At 39.8% G+C, this 14,205-nt stretch overlaps 1 protein-coding gene across 3 annotated transcripts in view; it reads left to right on the top strand.

Moving 5' to 3' along the window:
* Positions 1-14,205, top strand: part of Cep83 (centrosomal protein 83) — a 122,781-nt gene that overhangs the window by 22,075 nt on the left and 86,501 nt on the right. For all 3 annotated transcript variants that reach the window (XM_045153170.1, XM_004650181.2, XM_045153169.1), the window contains exons 2-3: positions 13,597-13,878; positions 14,003-14,153. In XM_045153170.1, the coding sequence (XP_045009105.1) occupies positions 13,709-13,878; positions 14,003-14,153 (321 nt within the window). In that variant the 5' untranslated portion in view covers positions 13,597-13,708. The remainder of the gene's footprint in view (positions 1-13,596; positions 13,879-14,002; positions 14,154-14,205) is intronic.

The following is a 14,205-nucleotide window of genomic DNA, read 5'->3' as shown; positions in this document are numbered from 1 at the left end:
GCAGTTTGGGCATGAGTCATTGCCTTTCAGATTGCAACCTTTGAAAGATAACTCTATTTATCACAACTAAGTATTTTAGGTTGACTGGTGACTTTGTCCTATTCTCCAGAATTCTCTTCTGGGAATTAAGTTGTACAGAGCCAGGCAGTATGATTGTTAGAAAAGAATAATGTTTTAATTCAGAGTGCTTGGTCGACTGCTGACCACTTTCATACATATCTTCCTTTCCTCTTCTTTTGCCTTCCCTGTTTTTATTCTAAATTATAATTACGGGGCTCGGCACGTTGCCATGGCTTTGAAGTGTCTGCTCCCAGCTGCACGTCAGGTTCTGGCAGGGTGTCAAGATGTGACAGTTTTTGGTGCACAAGACATTGTGGGATGGCCACCCGAAAGCTTGTAGGATTACTGCTGTAGGGTTGTTTGTAGATTTTGAAGAAATCCATTTCTAAGGTTGGCTTAAAGTGAAATTAAACTTCTGATAGGTTATCCCTACACTTTCTAATATCGCTTATAAAAACAACATTCACATTGGGGCATGAAGTAAGCATTGTTTTGAAGTGTTCAAAGGCATAGCATGTGCTTTTTAATGAAATGGGTTTTGGAAGGTTTCCATAGCATCAGCAGCTGTGCTTTTCAAATATTTTGAATTACTGCACTTTTGGGCAGCCACTGTACTATTTACTACTTAAGAAATTCATTGCCTGTAGTTGCAGTTACCTTTGCATTGATGGCACAAAACACCAGACCAAAAGCAGCTGATGGGGGAGAAGGATTAATTTTGGCTTACAGTCTCAAGGGGAAGCTTCATGCTGGCAGGGAAAAGATGGTAGAGCAGAGGGTGGAATATCACCTCCTTGCCAGCGTCAGGTGGACAACAGCAGCAGGAAAATGAGCCAAACTCAAGCACAGGGAAGCTGGCTATAACACTCCTAAGCCACTTCCAACAACACACCTCCTCCAGCAAGGCTTTCCCTCCCAAATTGCCACCAGCTGGGAACAAAGTGTTCATGACACACAAGTTTATGGGGGATACTGAGTTCAGCATTCCACTCCTGGCCCCATCCATCCATAATGTACAATGCAACTTGAGAAGTCTCCATGGATTTTTATCAATTCCAACACTGTTCAAACATCCCTGTAGTCCAAGGCCTCTTACCTGTGAGCTGTAAAACCAAAAACACATAATGACACAGAGTAAACATTCACACTCAAAAGATGACATTGGGTATAACAAGGAAAGATTGAACCCGTACTGGCAAGATCTAAAGCAAACAAACAGGGCAAACATCAAATCCTATAATTCCAAGTCTGACATTGCTAACCACTGACAAAAATCTCTGGAGTTCCATTTCCACCCCTCCAGCTAGACTGTTTACAGGCTGGGAAAACTTCATCGCATGCTAGCAGCTCTCCTTGGGGGCCATTCCCTAGTCCTGGCTGGGGTCTCCATTGTAACTCACAGCCTGTCCTTATGGCTCCATCAGGCCTCATGCAACTCTGCCCCAAATTGTCCACTGCCCTTTTCCATAACACAAGCTGGGAAGTAAAACATCTCATATACCAGACAGCCCACCACCAACAAATACTATATCCTTTAATATGTCAGTAGTGCTAACATTGAAAAACCTTGCTTTAGATTGTTGAGTTAATGTCCCAATATGTAGCATGTGTGTGTGGGGGGGGTTGTTTTTGAGGGAGAGTCTCACTGTAGCCCAGGCTGACCTGGAATTGACTATGTAGTCTTAGGGTGGCCTCGAACTCACAGTGATCCTCCTACCTCTGCCTCCCAAGTGCTGGGATTAAAGGCAGGCACCACTATACCCGGCCCAATATGTAGCATTTTTAATGGCCATCCTGGAGAAGAATTTGGCAGACTTTTATTGTAAAGAATAAAAAAGACCATGGGATATTTTTTTATAATCATGGAAAATGTTAATTAAAAATTGAGAAAAAAATAAAATATATACATGAAAAAAAAGAATAAAAAAGATAATAAAAACTTTAGCCTCTCAGGCCATGAATGGTTTCTGTGTTGTATTCTTTGAATATACTTTAAAGGGGTTTTAGGTTTATATTAAAATCAATTGAAAGTACAGAGGGTTGATTCCCTTATACTCTGTCTCCCTATTCACACAACTTCCGTACTGTCAATATCTCACATGGCACATTGGTTACAACTGATATGTCTACATTGGTACATTATGAGAAACCAAAGCCCACCCATAATTTATATCAGGAGTGCCTAAACTTTTAGATTCTGTGGGTCTCATTGGATGAAGAATTGTCCTGGACCACACATTAAATTCACAAGACCTAATGAACACTGATGCAAAAGAATGTGTTCATTCAGTTCTGTCTATAATTTTGTGATTTCTACCACCACAGATACACAAAAATATTCTCACATAATAATCCTATCGATGTACTCCTATGTTTGGAGAGAATTTAAAAATAATTGGGATGGCCCCATGTTTGATCCTTAACAAGAGAATGAATATATCTAAGTATTAAAACTCATTTTTTTGTTTTCAAAGTAGGGTCTCACTCTGGCCCAGGATGACCTGAATTCCACTGTGTAGTCTCGGGGTGCCCTTGAACTCATGGCGATCCTTCTACCTCTGCCTTCTGAGTGCTGGGATTAAAGGCATGTGCCACCATGCCTGGCTAAAACTCCATTTTTAAACAAGTTTTATTATAAAAGTAAAAGGTCAACATAATACCGGCAGGCTGTTTGACACTGTATTTGAAAAACTAATGCATCAGTTTCTGGTTCAAAGGCGGTAGTTGCAATTCTCAGTGAGTTCTAATAGTATACACTAGATATTTCAGTTCTCAGTTTACTTAGGTCTTCTGCTTTCTTGAAAATCGTTGCTCATAAAAGCAGATGGTGCCAAAAAGAAATGACATGAATCTGCTGTCATTGTGAGGGGAAGGATATTTGTCTCTGGGAAGATAAGGCCAATTAAGTATAGTGCAGAGGCAAGGTCAAAGTCGTCTTCAAGTTGGAAGTCAGATTGCAGCTGTATGCATTTTAAAAAAATTATTATTCTCAATTTTTATTAACATTTTCCATGATTATCAAAAATATCCTATGGTAATACCCTCTTCCCCCCACTTTCCCCTTTGAAATTCCATTCTCCATCATATCCTCTCCCCATGTCAATCACTGTACTTACTTATATACAATACCAACCTATTAAGTACCCTCCTCCCTTCCTTTCTCTTCCCTTTATATCTCCTTTTTAACTTACTGGCTTCTGCTACTGAGTTTTTTCCTTCTCAGGCAGAAACCCAGTCATCTGTAGCTAGGATCCACATATGAGGGAGAACATGTGGCACTTGGTTTTCTGGGCCTGGGTTACTTCACTTAGTATAATCCTTTCCAGATCCATCCATTTTCCTGAAAATTGCATAACTTCATTTTTCTTTACTGCTGAGTAGAACTCCATTGTATAAATGTGCCATATCTTCCTTATCCACTCATCAGTTGAGGGACATCTAGGCTGGTTCCATTTCCCAGCTATTATAAATTGAGCAGCAATAAACATGGTTGAGCATGTACTTCTACGGAAATGAGTCCTTAGGATATAAGCCTAGGAGTGCTATAGCTGGGTCATATGGTAGATCAATCTTTAGCTGTCTTAGGAACCTCCACACTGATTTCCACAATGGCTGGATCAGATTCCATTCCCACCAGCAGTGCAGAAGGGTTCCTTTTTTTCCACATCCCCACCAACATTTATGATCATTTGTTTTCATGATGGTGTCCAATCTGACAGGAGTGAGATGGAATCTCAATGTCGTTTTAATCTGCATTTCCCTGATGACTAGTGACGTAGAACATTTTTTTTAGATGCTTATATGCCATTCGTATTTCTTCCTTTGAGAACTCTCTATTTAGCTCCATAGTCCATTTTTTGATTGGCTTGTTTGATTCCTTATTATTTAACTTTTTAAGTTCATTGTATATCCTAGATATTAATCCTCTATCAGATATATAGCTGGCGAAGATTTTTTCCCATTCTGTAGGTTGCCTCTTTGCTTTATTCACAGTGTCCTTTGCAGTACAAAATCTTTATAATTTCATGAGGTCCCAGTGATTAATCTGTGGTTTTATTTCCTGAGCAATTGGGGTTGTACTCAGAAAGTCTTTGCCAAGACCAATATGTTGAAGGGTTTCCCCTACTTTTTCCTCTAGCATTTTTAGAGTTTCCGGTCTGATGTTAAGGCCTTTAATCCGTTTGGACTTAATTCTTGTGCATGGAGAGATGGAAGGATCTATTTTCATCCTTCTACAGATACATATCCAGTTTTCCCAACACCATTTGCTGAAGAGGCTGTCTTTTTCTCGAATGAGTATTTTTGGCATTTTTATCGAATATCAGGTGGCTATAGCTACCTGGACCTACATCTGGGTCCTCTATTCTGTTCCATTGATCTACATGTCTGCTTTTGTGCCAGTACCACACTGTTTTTGTTACTATGGCTCTGTAGTATAGGTTAAAATCAGATATGATGATACCACCAGCCTTATTTTTGTTGCTCAGTATTATTTTAGATAATTTGAGGTTCTTTTGTGATTCCAAATGAATTTTTGGATTGTTTTTTCTATTTCCATGAAGAATGCCTTTGGAACTTTGATGGGGATTACATTAAATGTGTAGATTGCTTTTGGTAAGATTGTCATTTTCACAATATTTATTATTTCAGTCCAGGAACAAGGGATGTTTTTCCACTTCCTAGTGTCTTCTGCAATTTCTTGCTTGAGTGTTTTAAAGTTCTCATCATAGAGATTCTTTGTTTCCTTAGGTTTATTCCAAGGTACTTTATTATTATTTTTTTTGATGCAATTGTGAATGGGAGTGATTTTCTGATTTCATCCTCTGTGTGTGTGTTATTAGCATATATGAGCATATATGAAGGCTACTGATTTCTGTGTATTTATTTTGTATCCTGCTATATGGCTGTAGGTTTTGATCAGCTCTAACAGTTTGCTAGTAGAGTCTTTAGGGTCCTTTATATATAGAATCATGTCATCTGCAAATAATGATAACTTTCTTTCTTTCCAATTTGTATCCCTTTTATGTGTGTCTCTTGCCTTATTGCTATGGCTAAGACTTCCAGAACTATATTAAATAAAAGTAGGGACAGTGGACACTCTTGTCTTGTTCCTGATTTTAGTTGAAAAGCTTGCAGTTTTTCCCCATTTAGTAATATGTTGGCTGTAGGCTTGTCATAAATAGCCTTTATTATATTGAGATATGTTCCTTCTATTCCCAGTCTCTGTAGGACTTTTATCATGAAGGGATGTTGGATTTTGTCAAATGCTTTCTCTGCGTCTAATGAGATGATCATGTGTTTTTTTTGTCCTTCAATCCATTTATATGATGTATTACACTTATAGATTTGCGTATATTGAACCATCCCTGCATCTCTGGGATAAAGCCTACTTGGTCAGGGTGAATGATCTTTCTGATATATTCTTGTATTGTGTTTGCCAATATTTTGTTGAGAAATTTTGCATCTATGTTCATGAGGGAGATTGGTCTGTAATTTTCTTTTTTTTTCTATCTTTGTCTGGTTTTGGTATCAGGGTGATGCTGGCTTCATAGAAGGAGTTTGGTAGAATTCCTTCTTTTTCTATTTCATGGAAAAGTTTAAGAAGTAATGGTGTTAGTTCTTCCATGAAAGTCTGGTAAAATTCAGCAGTGAATCCATCTGGGCCTGGGCTTTTTTTAGTTGGGAGATTTTTTTTTTTTTCAACTTTTTTTTTTTTTATTGTAAACGAACTCCAGACGCGTGCGCCCCCTTGTGCATCTGGCTAACGTGGGACCTGGGGAACCGAGCCTCGAACCGGGGTCCTTAGGCTTCACAGGCGAGCGCTTAACCGCTAAGCCATCTCTCCAGCCCAGTTGGGAGATTTTTGATAACTGTTCGGATCTCCATGCTTGTTATATGTCTATTTAAGTGATTAATCTCATCTTGATTTAATTTAGGTAGGTCTTATAAATCAAGGAACTCATTAATTTTTTGGATTGTTTTTTTTTTTGTTTCTATTTCATTAATTTCTGTCCTAATCTTTATTATTTCTTCCCATCTACTGATTTTTGGTTTGCCTTGTTCTTCTTTTTCCAAGGCTTTAAGGTGAAACATTAGGTCATTTACTTACGACCTTTCTAATTTCTTAATATAGGCACTTAAAGCTATAAATTTACCTCTTAGAACTGCCTTCATTGTGTCCCAGAGATTTTGGTATGTTGTGTTCTCACTGTCGTTTGACTCTATAAATTTTTTGATTTCCTTCTTGATTTCTTAGCTATATGCATTTTTTTAACAAAAAAATTTTGTAGGAGATATGGCTCGGTGGTTGAAACTGCTTGCTTGCAAAGCCTGGCAGCTGAGGTTCAATTACCCAGGACCCACATAAGGCCAGATGCACGAGGTTCTGGCAAATTCATACTAATCTGTGTCTGTCTCTCTCAAATAAACAAAAATATTTGAAAAATTTGGTAGGAAACATATCTATGTAAACTGAACCTGGAGTTGCAAATATACCACACATAGAAAGTTTGAAATATTTTTTAATATTTTATTTATTTACTTGCTAGAGAGCAGGGGTGGGGGAGATAGAGAGAGAGAATGGGTGTACTAGGTCCTCTAGCCACTACAAATGAACTCCAATATTGCATGCGGCACCTTGTGCATCTGGCTTCCATGGTTAGTTGGGAATTGAAACTGGGTCCTTAGGCTTTGCAGGCAAGCGCCTTAACTGCAAAATCATCTCTGCAGCCCTGAAATTTGTTTTTCAATTCTTTTTTTTTTAATTTTTATTTTTCATTGACACCTTCTATACTTACAGACAATAAACCATGATATTGCCCTTCCCTCCCCCACTTTTCGCTTTATAACTCTGTTCTCATATCCCCTCCTTCTCTCCATCTCTCTCTCTCTCTCTCTCTCTCTCTCTCTTTCCCTCTCCCTCTCTTTTGCTTTTCTGAGGTAGGGTCTCACTCTGGCCCAGGCTGACCTGGAATTCACTATGTAGTGTCAGGGTGGCCTTGAACACATGGCGATTCTCCTACCTCTGCCTCCCAAGTGCTGGGATTAAAGGCGTGCGCCAACACGCCCAGCATCATTAGTCTCTCTTTTATTTTGATGTCATGGTCTTTTTCTCATATTATGAGGGTCTTGTGAAGGCATTGCTAGGCACTGTAAGGTCATGGATATTGAGGCCAATTTCTGTCTGGACAGTAGCATTGTAAGGAGTGATGCCCTTCCTTTGGCTATTACATTCTTTCTGCCACCTTTTCCACAATGGACCCTGGGCCTTGGAGGGTGTGATAGAGATGTTTCAGTACTGGACATTCCTACGCCCCTTCTTCTCTGTACTGTGTTGCCTTTTGGGTCATCCCAGTGGTCACTGCCATCTGAAAGAAGTTTCTCTAGCCAGAAGTGAGAGTAGCATTGATATATGAATATGGGCATTAAGTGTAATGCTTTCAGGGCAGTTTGGTGAGAATAACATATACATTTATCCAGACAAGAGCAGGCTTTGTATCCCTAGGGCTCATGACCTCTTCTGCCATAGGCTTGCTTATTTATTTATTTATTGTTTGGTTTTTCAAGGTAGGGTTTCACTCTAGCCCAGACTGATGTGGAATTCACTAGGGAGTCTCAGAGTGGCTTTGAACTCCTCCTACCTCTGTCACCTGAGTGCTGGAATTAAAGGCATGGACCACCACGCCTGGCTTTCTGCCATAGGTTTTTGATTAGGTTTTCAGTAGCAAGCATAAATGGGCCTTAAGTCCAATTAGAGAACAGTTGGTTTCCCCCAGAGCGTACATGCCACTATTCCACTTGTTCGGTCATTTGGCCTGTCTGGCTAAACTTGAGGTTTGCAATGTCCACTGTTTTCACTGCTGGTGACTTCTGTCTTCCATAGGGCTTCATACAGCATTGCTTTTTCCAGCTTTCGGCTGGTCTACAGGGAGAAGGTTTTCTGCTCTGCACCAGCTTGATTTCTCAGTGACTTTGCTGCTCAGGCATGTGAAGTATTCAGCAATAGGATCTTACCATCTGTTTCTCAAGGGAAACCAAGGGCCTTGGCAATAGCCTATAATGTTTTGGAGGCAACAGGGCCCTCCCCGGCCACCAACTCACTGGAAGGTATCCCATCCCTGGCACTGAAAATTTTCTAGTAACAATCTATGGCTTCTGGATGCGCCATTATTCAAACAAGTAGGTTTTCATATTTCTTATTCAGAATATCTTGAATTTTGGTTGACCGTGGCCCTCACCCTTCTCTTACACATCTCTTCCCCTGGCCTTTTCAACATTTGCCCTTGATTTAGTCATCTTGTTTCTAAAAAGTGGATTATATAGTTAGCATCAGCAGTTTTTTTTCTTTTCTTTCCTCTTTTATTTTATTTTTTTATTTTTTTGATGTTTTTGAGGTAGGGTCTTGCTCTAGTGAAGGCTGACCTGGAATTTACTATGTGGTTTCTGGGGGCCTCAAATTCATGGTGATCCTCCTACTTCTGCCTCCTGAGTGCCGGGATTAAAGGCATGCTCCGCTATGCCTGGCTCAGCATCAACTTTTTTAAAAAATATTTATCTACTAGAGAAAGAGAGAGGGAGGGAGAGAATGGGCTTTGAATTTCATACTGTTAACTATGGTAGTAGCTCTTGATTTTTTTTCATAGATGTTCTTTATTATGTTTAATACCCGCCCCCATTCCTAGCTTACTAGGAATTTTTTTATATGTAGAAGGTGAATTTTGCCAGATGCCTGTTCGTCTTCTGTTGATATGATCATGTGGCTTAATTTGTTGGTGTGATGTGTTAACATTTATTAATGTTCAAACACGGAAGTAGCTCTTCATACCTAGGAGGTTATACTACTATTTGGTTGTGGTATGCGGTGGTTTTACATACACTGTTAGAGTCTCTAGCAGCTACCGTCTCATTGCTAGGACAGAATACCTGGCCAGCTGATGGGAGGAAAGGGTTTTCTTGTGCTCACAGTATTGAGTGGAACTTTCATCAGGGTTTAGGAAACATGGCAGAGCATCAAATCTTGCCACATACCAGCAGGAGGACATAGTAGAGTGAGCAAACAAGTGAGCCAGCTAGCACACACCCAGGGGGTGGAGTAGTAAACGGCAGGGTCTGCCCCCACTGTCCACTTCCTCCAGCAAGGCTCCATCTCCCAAAGGCTCTACCAGCTGGGAATTGAGTATGACCCTCAGTCACAAGCTCATGAGGCTACAGGGGGTGTCCAAACTACCAGAGAATCTATTGGCTAATATTTTATTAAGAATTTTTCATCTGTTCTCATGGGAGATATGGTCTCTCATTTTATATTCTTGTATCTTTGTCTAATTTTGGTATTGAAGTGATGCTGTCCTCAGGCTGGTTTAGGAAGACTTCCTTCTGGTGGATGTAATGGAGAATTGGTTTGGTAGGTTGGTGGTCTCGTGGGCTTGTTGCTTTCCATTTTCGATGGTTATGATTGATACAGATAACTCTCTGTTCCATGTTTGTCTTTTTTTAAACCTAATCATAATTATTTTTAAAATATTTATGAGAGTGAGAGAATGAGAACAAATATAGGTATCACCGCCTTCTGCCACTGCAAACAAAGCAGACACACATGCCACTTGGCGCATCTGGCTTTGTGTGAGTGCTGGGGAATTTAACTCTGGACATCAGGCTTTGCAAGCAAGCCGTTTTAACTGCTGGCCATCTCTCCAGCTCAGTTTGTCTGTTTTTTACTGTCAATTTTTGCATATTGTGTCTTATAAGTAGTTGGTTTATTTCATTACATAGTTAAATTTTTGGCAGAGTTATTTGTAAAAATATCTATGGAATCTGTACCCATCTCCCATCTTCATTTTTGATACTAGTGATTTGTTTCCTTCTTTTCTTCTCAACGAGGATAAAGGTTTATACATTTTAGGTTTTTTAAAAAAATTTTATTTATTTGTTTGAGAGAGTAAGAGAGAGAAAGAGGCAGAGAGAGAGGGGTGGGGGAGAGGGAGAGAATGGGTCTACCAGGGCCTCCAGCCACTGCAAACAGACTCCAGACATATGTGCCACCTTGTACATATGGCTTATGTGGGTCCTGGGGATTTAAACCAAGGTCCTTTGGCTTTGTAGAGTAATGCCTTAACCGCTAAGCCATATGTCTAGCCCTACATTTTAGGTTTTTAAAGAATCACCTTGTTAGTTCCCTTTTTTCCAGTTTCATTGAATTCTACCTTAATTTTTAGTTTTCTTTTACTTTTGGATATAAACTGCTTTTATTTTTCTAGTTTCCTAAAATGGAAGCTTAATGTTACTGATTTTCAATATTTTTTTCTCCTAATTTATACATTCAAAACTACATATTTTCTTCTTAAAATTTCACTGTGTCCTGCAAATTTGATGAATTGTTTATTTTTCATTTAATTAAAATATTTTGAAATTTCTCTTTTGTTTTTATATTGTTATTTAGAAGTGTCTTATAAGGAGTTGGTTCATTTCAGATATTCAGAGTTTTCAACTATCCTGTTGATTATTAGTATAATTCCATTACCATATAAGAGCCAATGCTGTATGATTTCTGTTCTTTGTTTTTTGAGGGAAACCCAACAGACTGCCCTCCCCCCCTTTTTTTTAATGAGAGAGACATGTCAGGTCCTCCAGCCACTGCAATTGAACTCCAGCTATGTACGCCACCTAGTGTGCACGTGTGACTTTGTGCACTTGTGTCACCTTGGGTCTGGCTTATGTGGGATCTGGAGAGTCAAACATGGGTCCTTAGGCTTTGCAGGCCAGCACCTTAACCGCTAAGCCATCTCTCCAGCCCCAAGACAAGATATTTAAAAGAAGACAAATCAGGGCTGGAGAGATGGCTTAGCAGTTAAGCGCTTGCCTGTGAAGCCTAAGGACCCCGGTTCGAGGCTCGATTCCCCAGGACCCACGTTAGCCAGATACACAAGGGGGCGCACGCGTCTGGAGTTCGTTTGCAGAGGCTGGAAGCCCTGGCATGCCCATTCCCTTTGTATGTGTCTCTTTCTCTCCCTTTCTCTCTGTCACTTTCAAATAAATAAAAATGAACAAAACATATAAAAACATATATATCTTGTTTTTGACCTACAATGTGGTGTTTGTTCTTAATATTTCATGTACGTGTGGGAAGAATGTGTATTCTGCTGTTGCTGGGTGAAATGCTATGTAAATATTCATTTTATCCAGTTGACTGGTGGTGTCATTTAGTTCCACTGTATATGTGCAGATACTTTGCTTGGTAGCTCTGTTCATTTCTCATAAGGAACTGTGTTGACATCTCCAACAGTAGCAGTGGACATTCATTTCTTGTAGTTTTGTCAGTTTTTGCCTCTTAATGCTCTGTTGTTAAGCACATGTATGTTAATCATTGCTATCTGCTCTTGAAGAACTTGTCTCTTAATCATTGTCTCTCTTATCCTTGAGACTTTTCTGAAGTATGCTTTTTTTCAGAATTGTCCAACCTGTTTGTGTTATTATAGCAAAAATACAAACTGAGTAGCTTATAATAAAAGAAATTTACTTCTTATTATTCTGAGGGCTGAGAAATCCAACACCAAAGCCCTGGCCAATTTAGTGTCTGGTGAGGGCGTCCTCCTGTTTCACAGGTGGTGATCTGTTTATTGTCTCCTCACAAAGCAGAAGGGCTAGAGGTATGCTCTCTGCATTCTTTAATAAGGGCAGTAATCCCACTTTTTGAGCTCTGTTCTTCTGTGTGTGTTTCTGTCTTTATGGATGAGTACATGTGTGTGCAAATGAATGTGGAGGCCAGAGGTCTGTTTCAGGGCTCATTCCTTAGGTATACCATCCACCTCTTTTTGAGTCAGTCTCTCGTTGGACTGGAGCTCACCAGTTAGGCTGTGGTGTCTACCATAGAGCCCCAGGGGTTCCTTTGTCTTTGCCTCTCAGTACTGGGCTTACACACAAATGCCACAGTGACTGGCATTTTACATGGGTACTGAGGCTCAAACTCATTTTGCTGTCACTTTGGGATTAAGCTTTTTGCATATAGGTTTCAGTGGAATACAGGTGACCAGTTTATAGCAGATATTAATGTACTATTTTGCCATCAATTTTTAGTTTTAATATGCAGTAAACATGTAGTTAGTATTATAATACTTCATCAGTGTTTTGGGGAATAGGTGAAGTGATGTAGTTTTCTGTTTGGAGCATGTGTAACCCATAGGAAGTAATCTGTCTGTCTGTCTCTCTTGTGCGCACACTCTCTCCCTCTGTATTTATGTGTGTGTGTGTGTGTGTGTGTGTGTGTGTGTGTTGCACATGTGTGTATGCATGTTTTTATGTTTGTGGAGATGTTAGCTGTCCCTCAATTGTTCTCTGTTCTCATTTTTTAAAATTATTATTTTTTTATGAGAGAGAGAGAATTGGCAGGCCAGGGCCTCCAGCCATTGCACTCAAACTACAGATGCATGCGCTCTCTGTGTGCATGGGCAGCCTTGTGCACCTGTGTCACCTTGTGTGTCTGGGATCTGGAGTGTTGAACATGGGTCCCTAGGCTTCTGCCATAACTGCTAAGCCATCCCTTCAGCCTCTTACTTGTTTGCGACAGTCTTTCATTAACCGTGGCGCTCACCAGTCCAGCTAGCCTGGCTGGCCGACAAGCAGGGGGCAGCAAGCACCTTACCAGCTGGCTCATCCCCTGGCCCTTCACCCACCACTTTTTGAGACGCTGCCACTCATTGGCTGGGAGCTCACTAATTAGGTTAGATTGGTTGGCCAACAAGTCCTAGATATTCTCCTGTCCCCTCCTTCCCAGGACTGGGATTATAGGCCTGTGCCATCACACATGTGGTTTTTATGTGGGTGTCAAACTCAGGTCCTCATGTTTGCAAGGCAGGCACTTTACTGACTGAGTTATCTCCCCAGCCCCTAGGTGATCAATTTTTATGTTTTGATTGATTTCTCATCTTCCTCTGCCACTTGAGTACAGTTTGCTTTGTGTCAAATAAAAGACCTTTGGCAGCATTAATCACAGACACAATTCAAGGTCATCCTTGTGAAGGCTTATGAATTTCCCCAGCCACTTAACAAGTCCCATTAACTTTCCATCTGATGTAGGAGTATGCATTTTCTACCAGTTCTATTCCAAGAACATGACTGTTTGTATGTTGAGAGTACCTAAACTGGAAAAGTTCATAGTGACGTGCTTAAGGTTAACGCTGGAACAATATACTCTTAATGGTCACAGAGTCTTCACTTGAAAGTATAGAACAAATTGGAAACTGGTTCAACTTTATTTTAAAATGTTGTTTTATGAAATGGTTGAAAAATTGAAACTGGGCTTTGGTATAAAAATGATAAGAAACCGGGGGTGGTGGTGCACACCTTTAATCCCAGCACTTGAGAGCCAGAGGTAGGAGGATTTGAGGTCACATTTGAATTCCAGGTGAGCCTGGGCTAGTGTGAAACCCTACCTGGGGCTGGGGGGAAGAAAAGAAAAGAGGAGAAAAATGATTGATAAAAGTGGTGTAATACCAGAGGGAGTTTAAGTTACTGATTACTAATTACATGTGTTTCTCTGTCCAGGTATAATTTGGCTTCTTTGATTCTGTCTTGCAACAAAGAAGAAATATTCCTGAAAGAAAACTGAAACAACAAGAAAGCCACATCTTTTTTCTTTTCTTCTTTTTTTTTTTTAATGGTTGTCAGCTCTTTTACAAATATGGATGGTTTACCTAACATTTTTCCACCTGGTGGAGACAGTGGGCCAATTTCTGAAACTGAGTTCCAAAATTTGTTAATTGATGAAAGGTTACGACGTGAACATCATAAAAGCAATTACACTGCTCTGAAAAGCGCACACACAAGGTAATTTAACTTCAGAGGTAAAGTGCAGGGGGCGCCTTTTTTTTTTTTTAGTTGACTATATAAAGCAATGAATTGGAACGCAAAGAATATACTTAAAATTGAATTTCTCTTTTAAAAAAATCAGGTTACAGGAAGAACTTTTAAAAACACAAGGTGACCTCAAGCGCACATTAAATGAAAAGCAAACTAACTATGAAAAATTCCAGCAGATGCTTGAAGAGCTAAGGGAGCAATTAATGGAGAAAAGTAAAGAATTGGAAAACATGAGACTGCAGGTAAGGAAAATAGATTTGAGTATATATATAAATAGTTAAATGGTAAGTGTGA

The sequence above is a fragment of the Jaculus jaculus genome, chromosome 6 (genome assembly GCF_020740685.1).
Source record: "Jaculus jaculus isolate mJacJac1 chromosome 6, mJacJac1.mat.Y.cur, whole genome shotgun sequence".
Taxonomy (NCBI): Eukaryota; Metazoa; Chordata; class Mammalia; order Rodentia; family Dipodidae; genus Jaculus; species Jaculus jaculus.
Note: the sequence above shows the minus strand (reverse complement) of the source record. Positions and strands in the feature narration are given on the sequence as shown.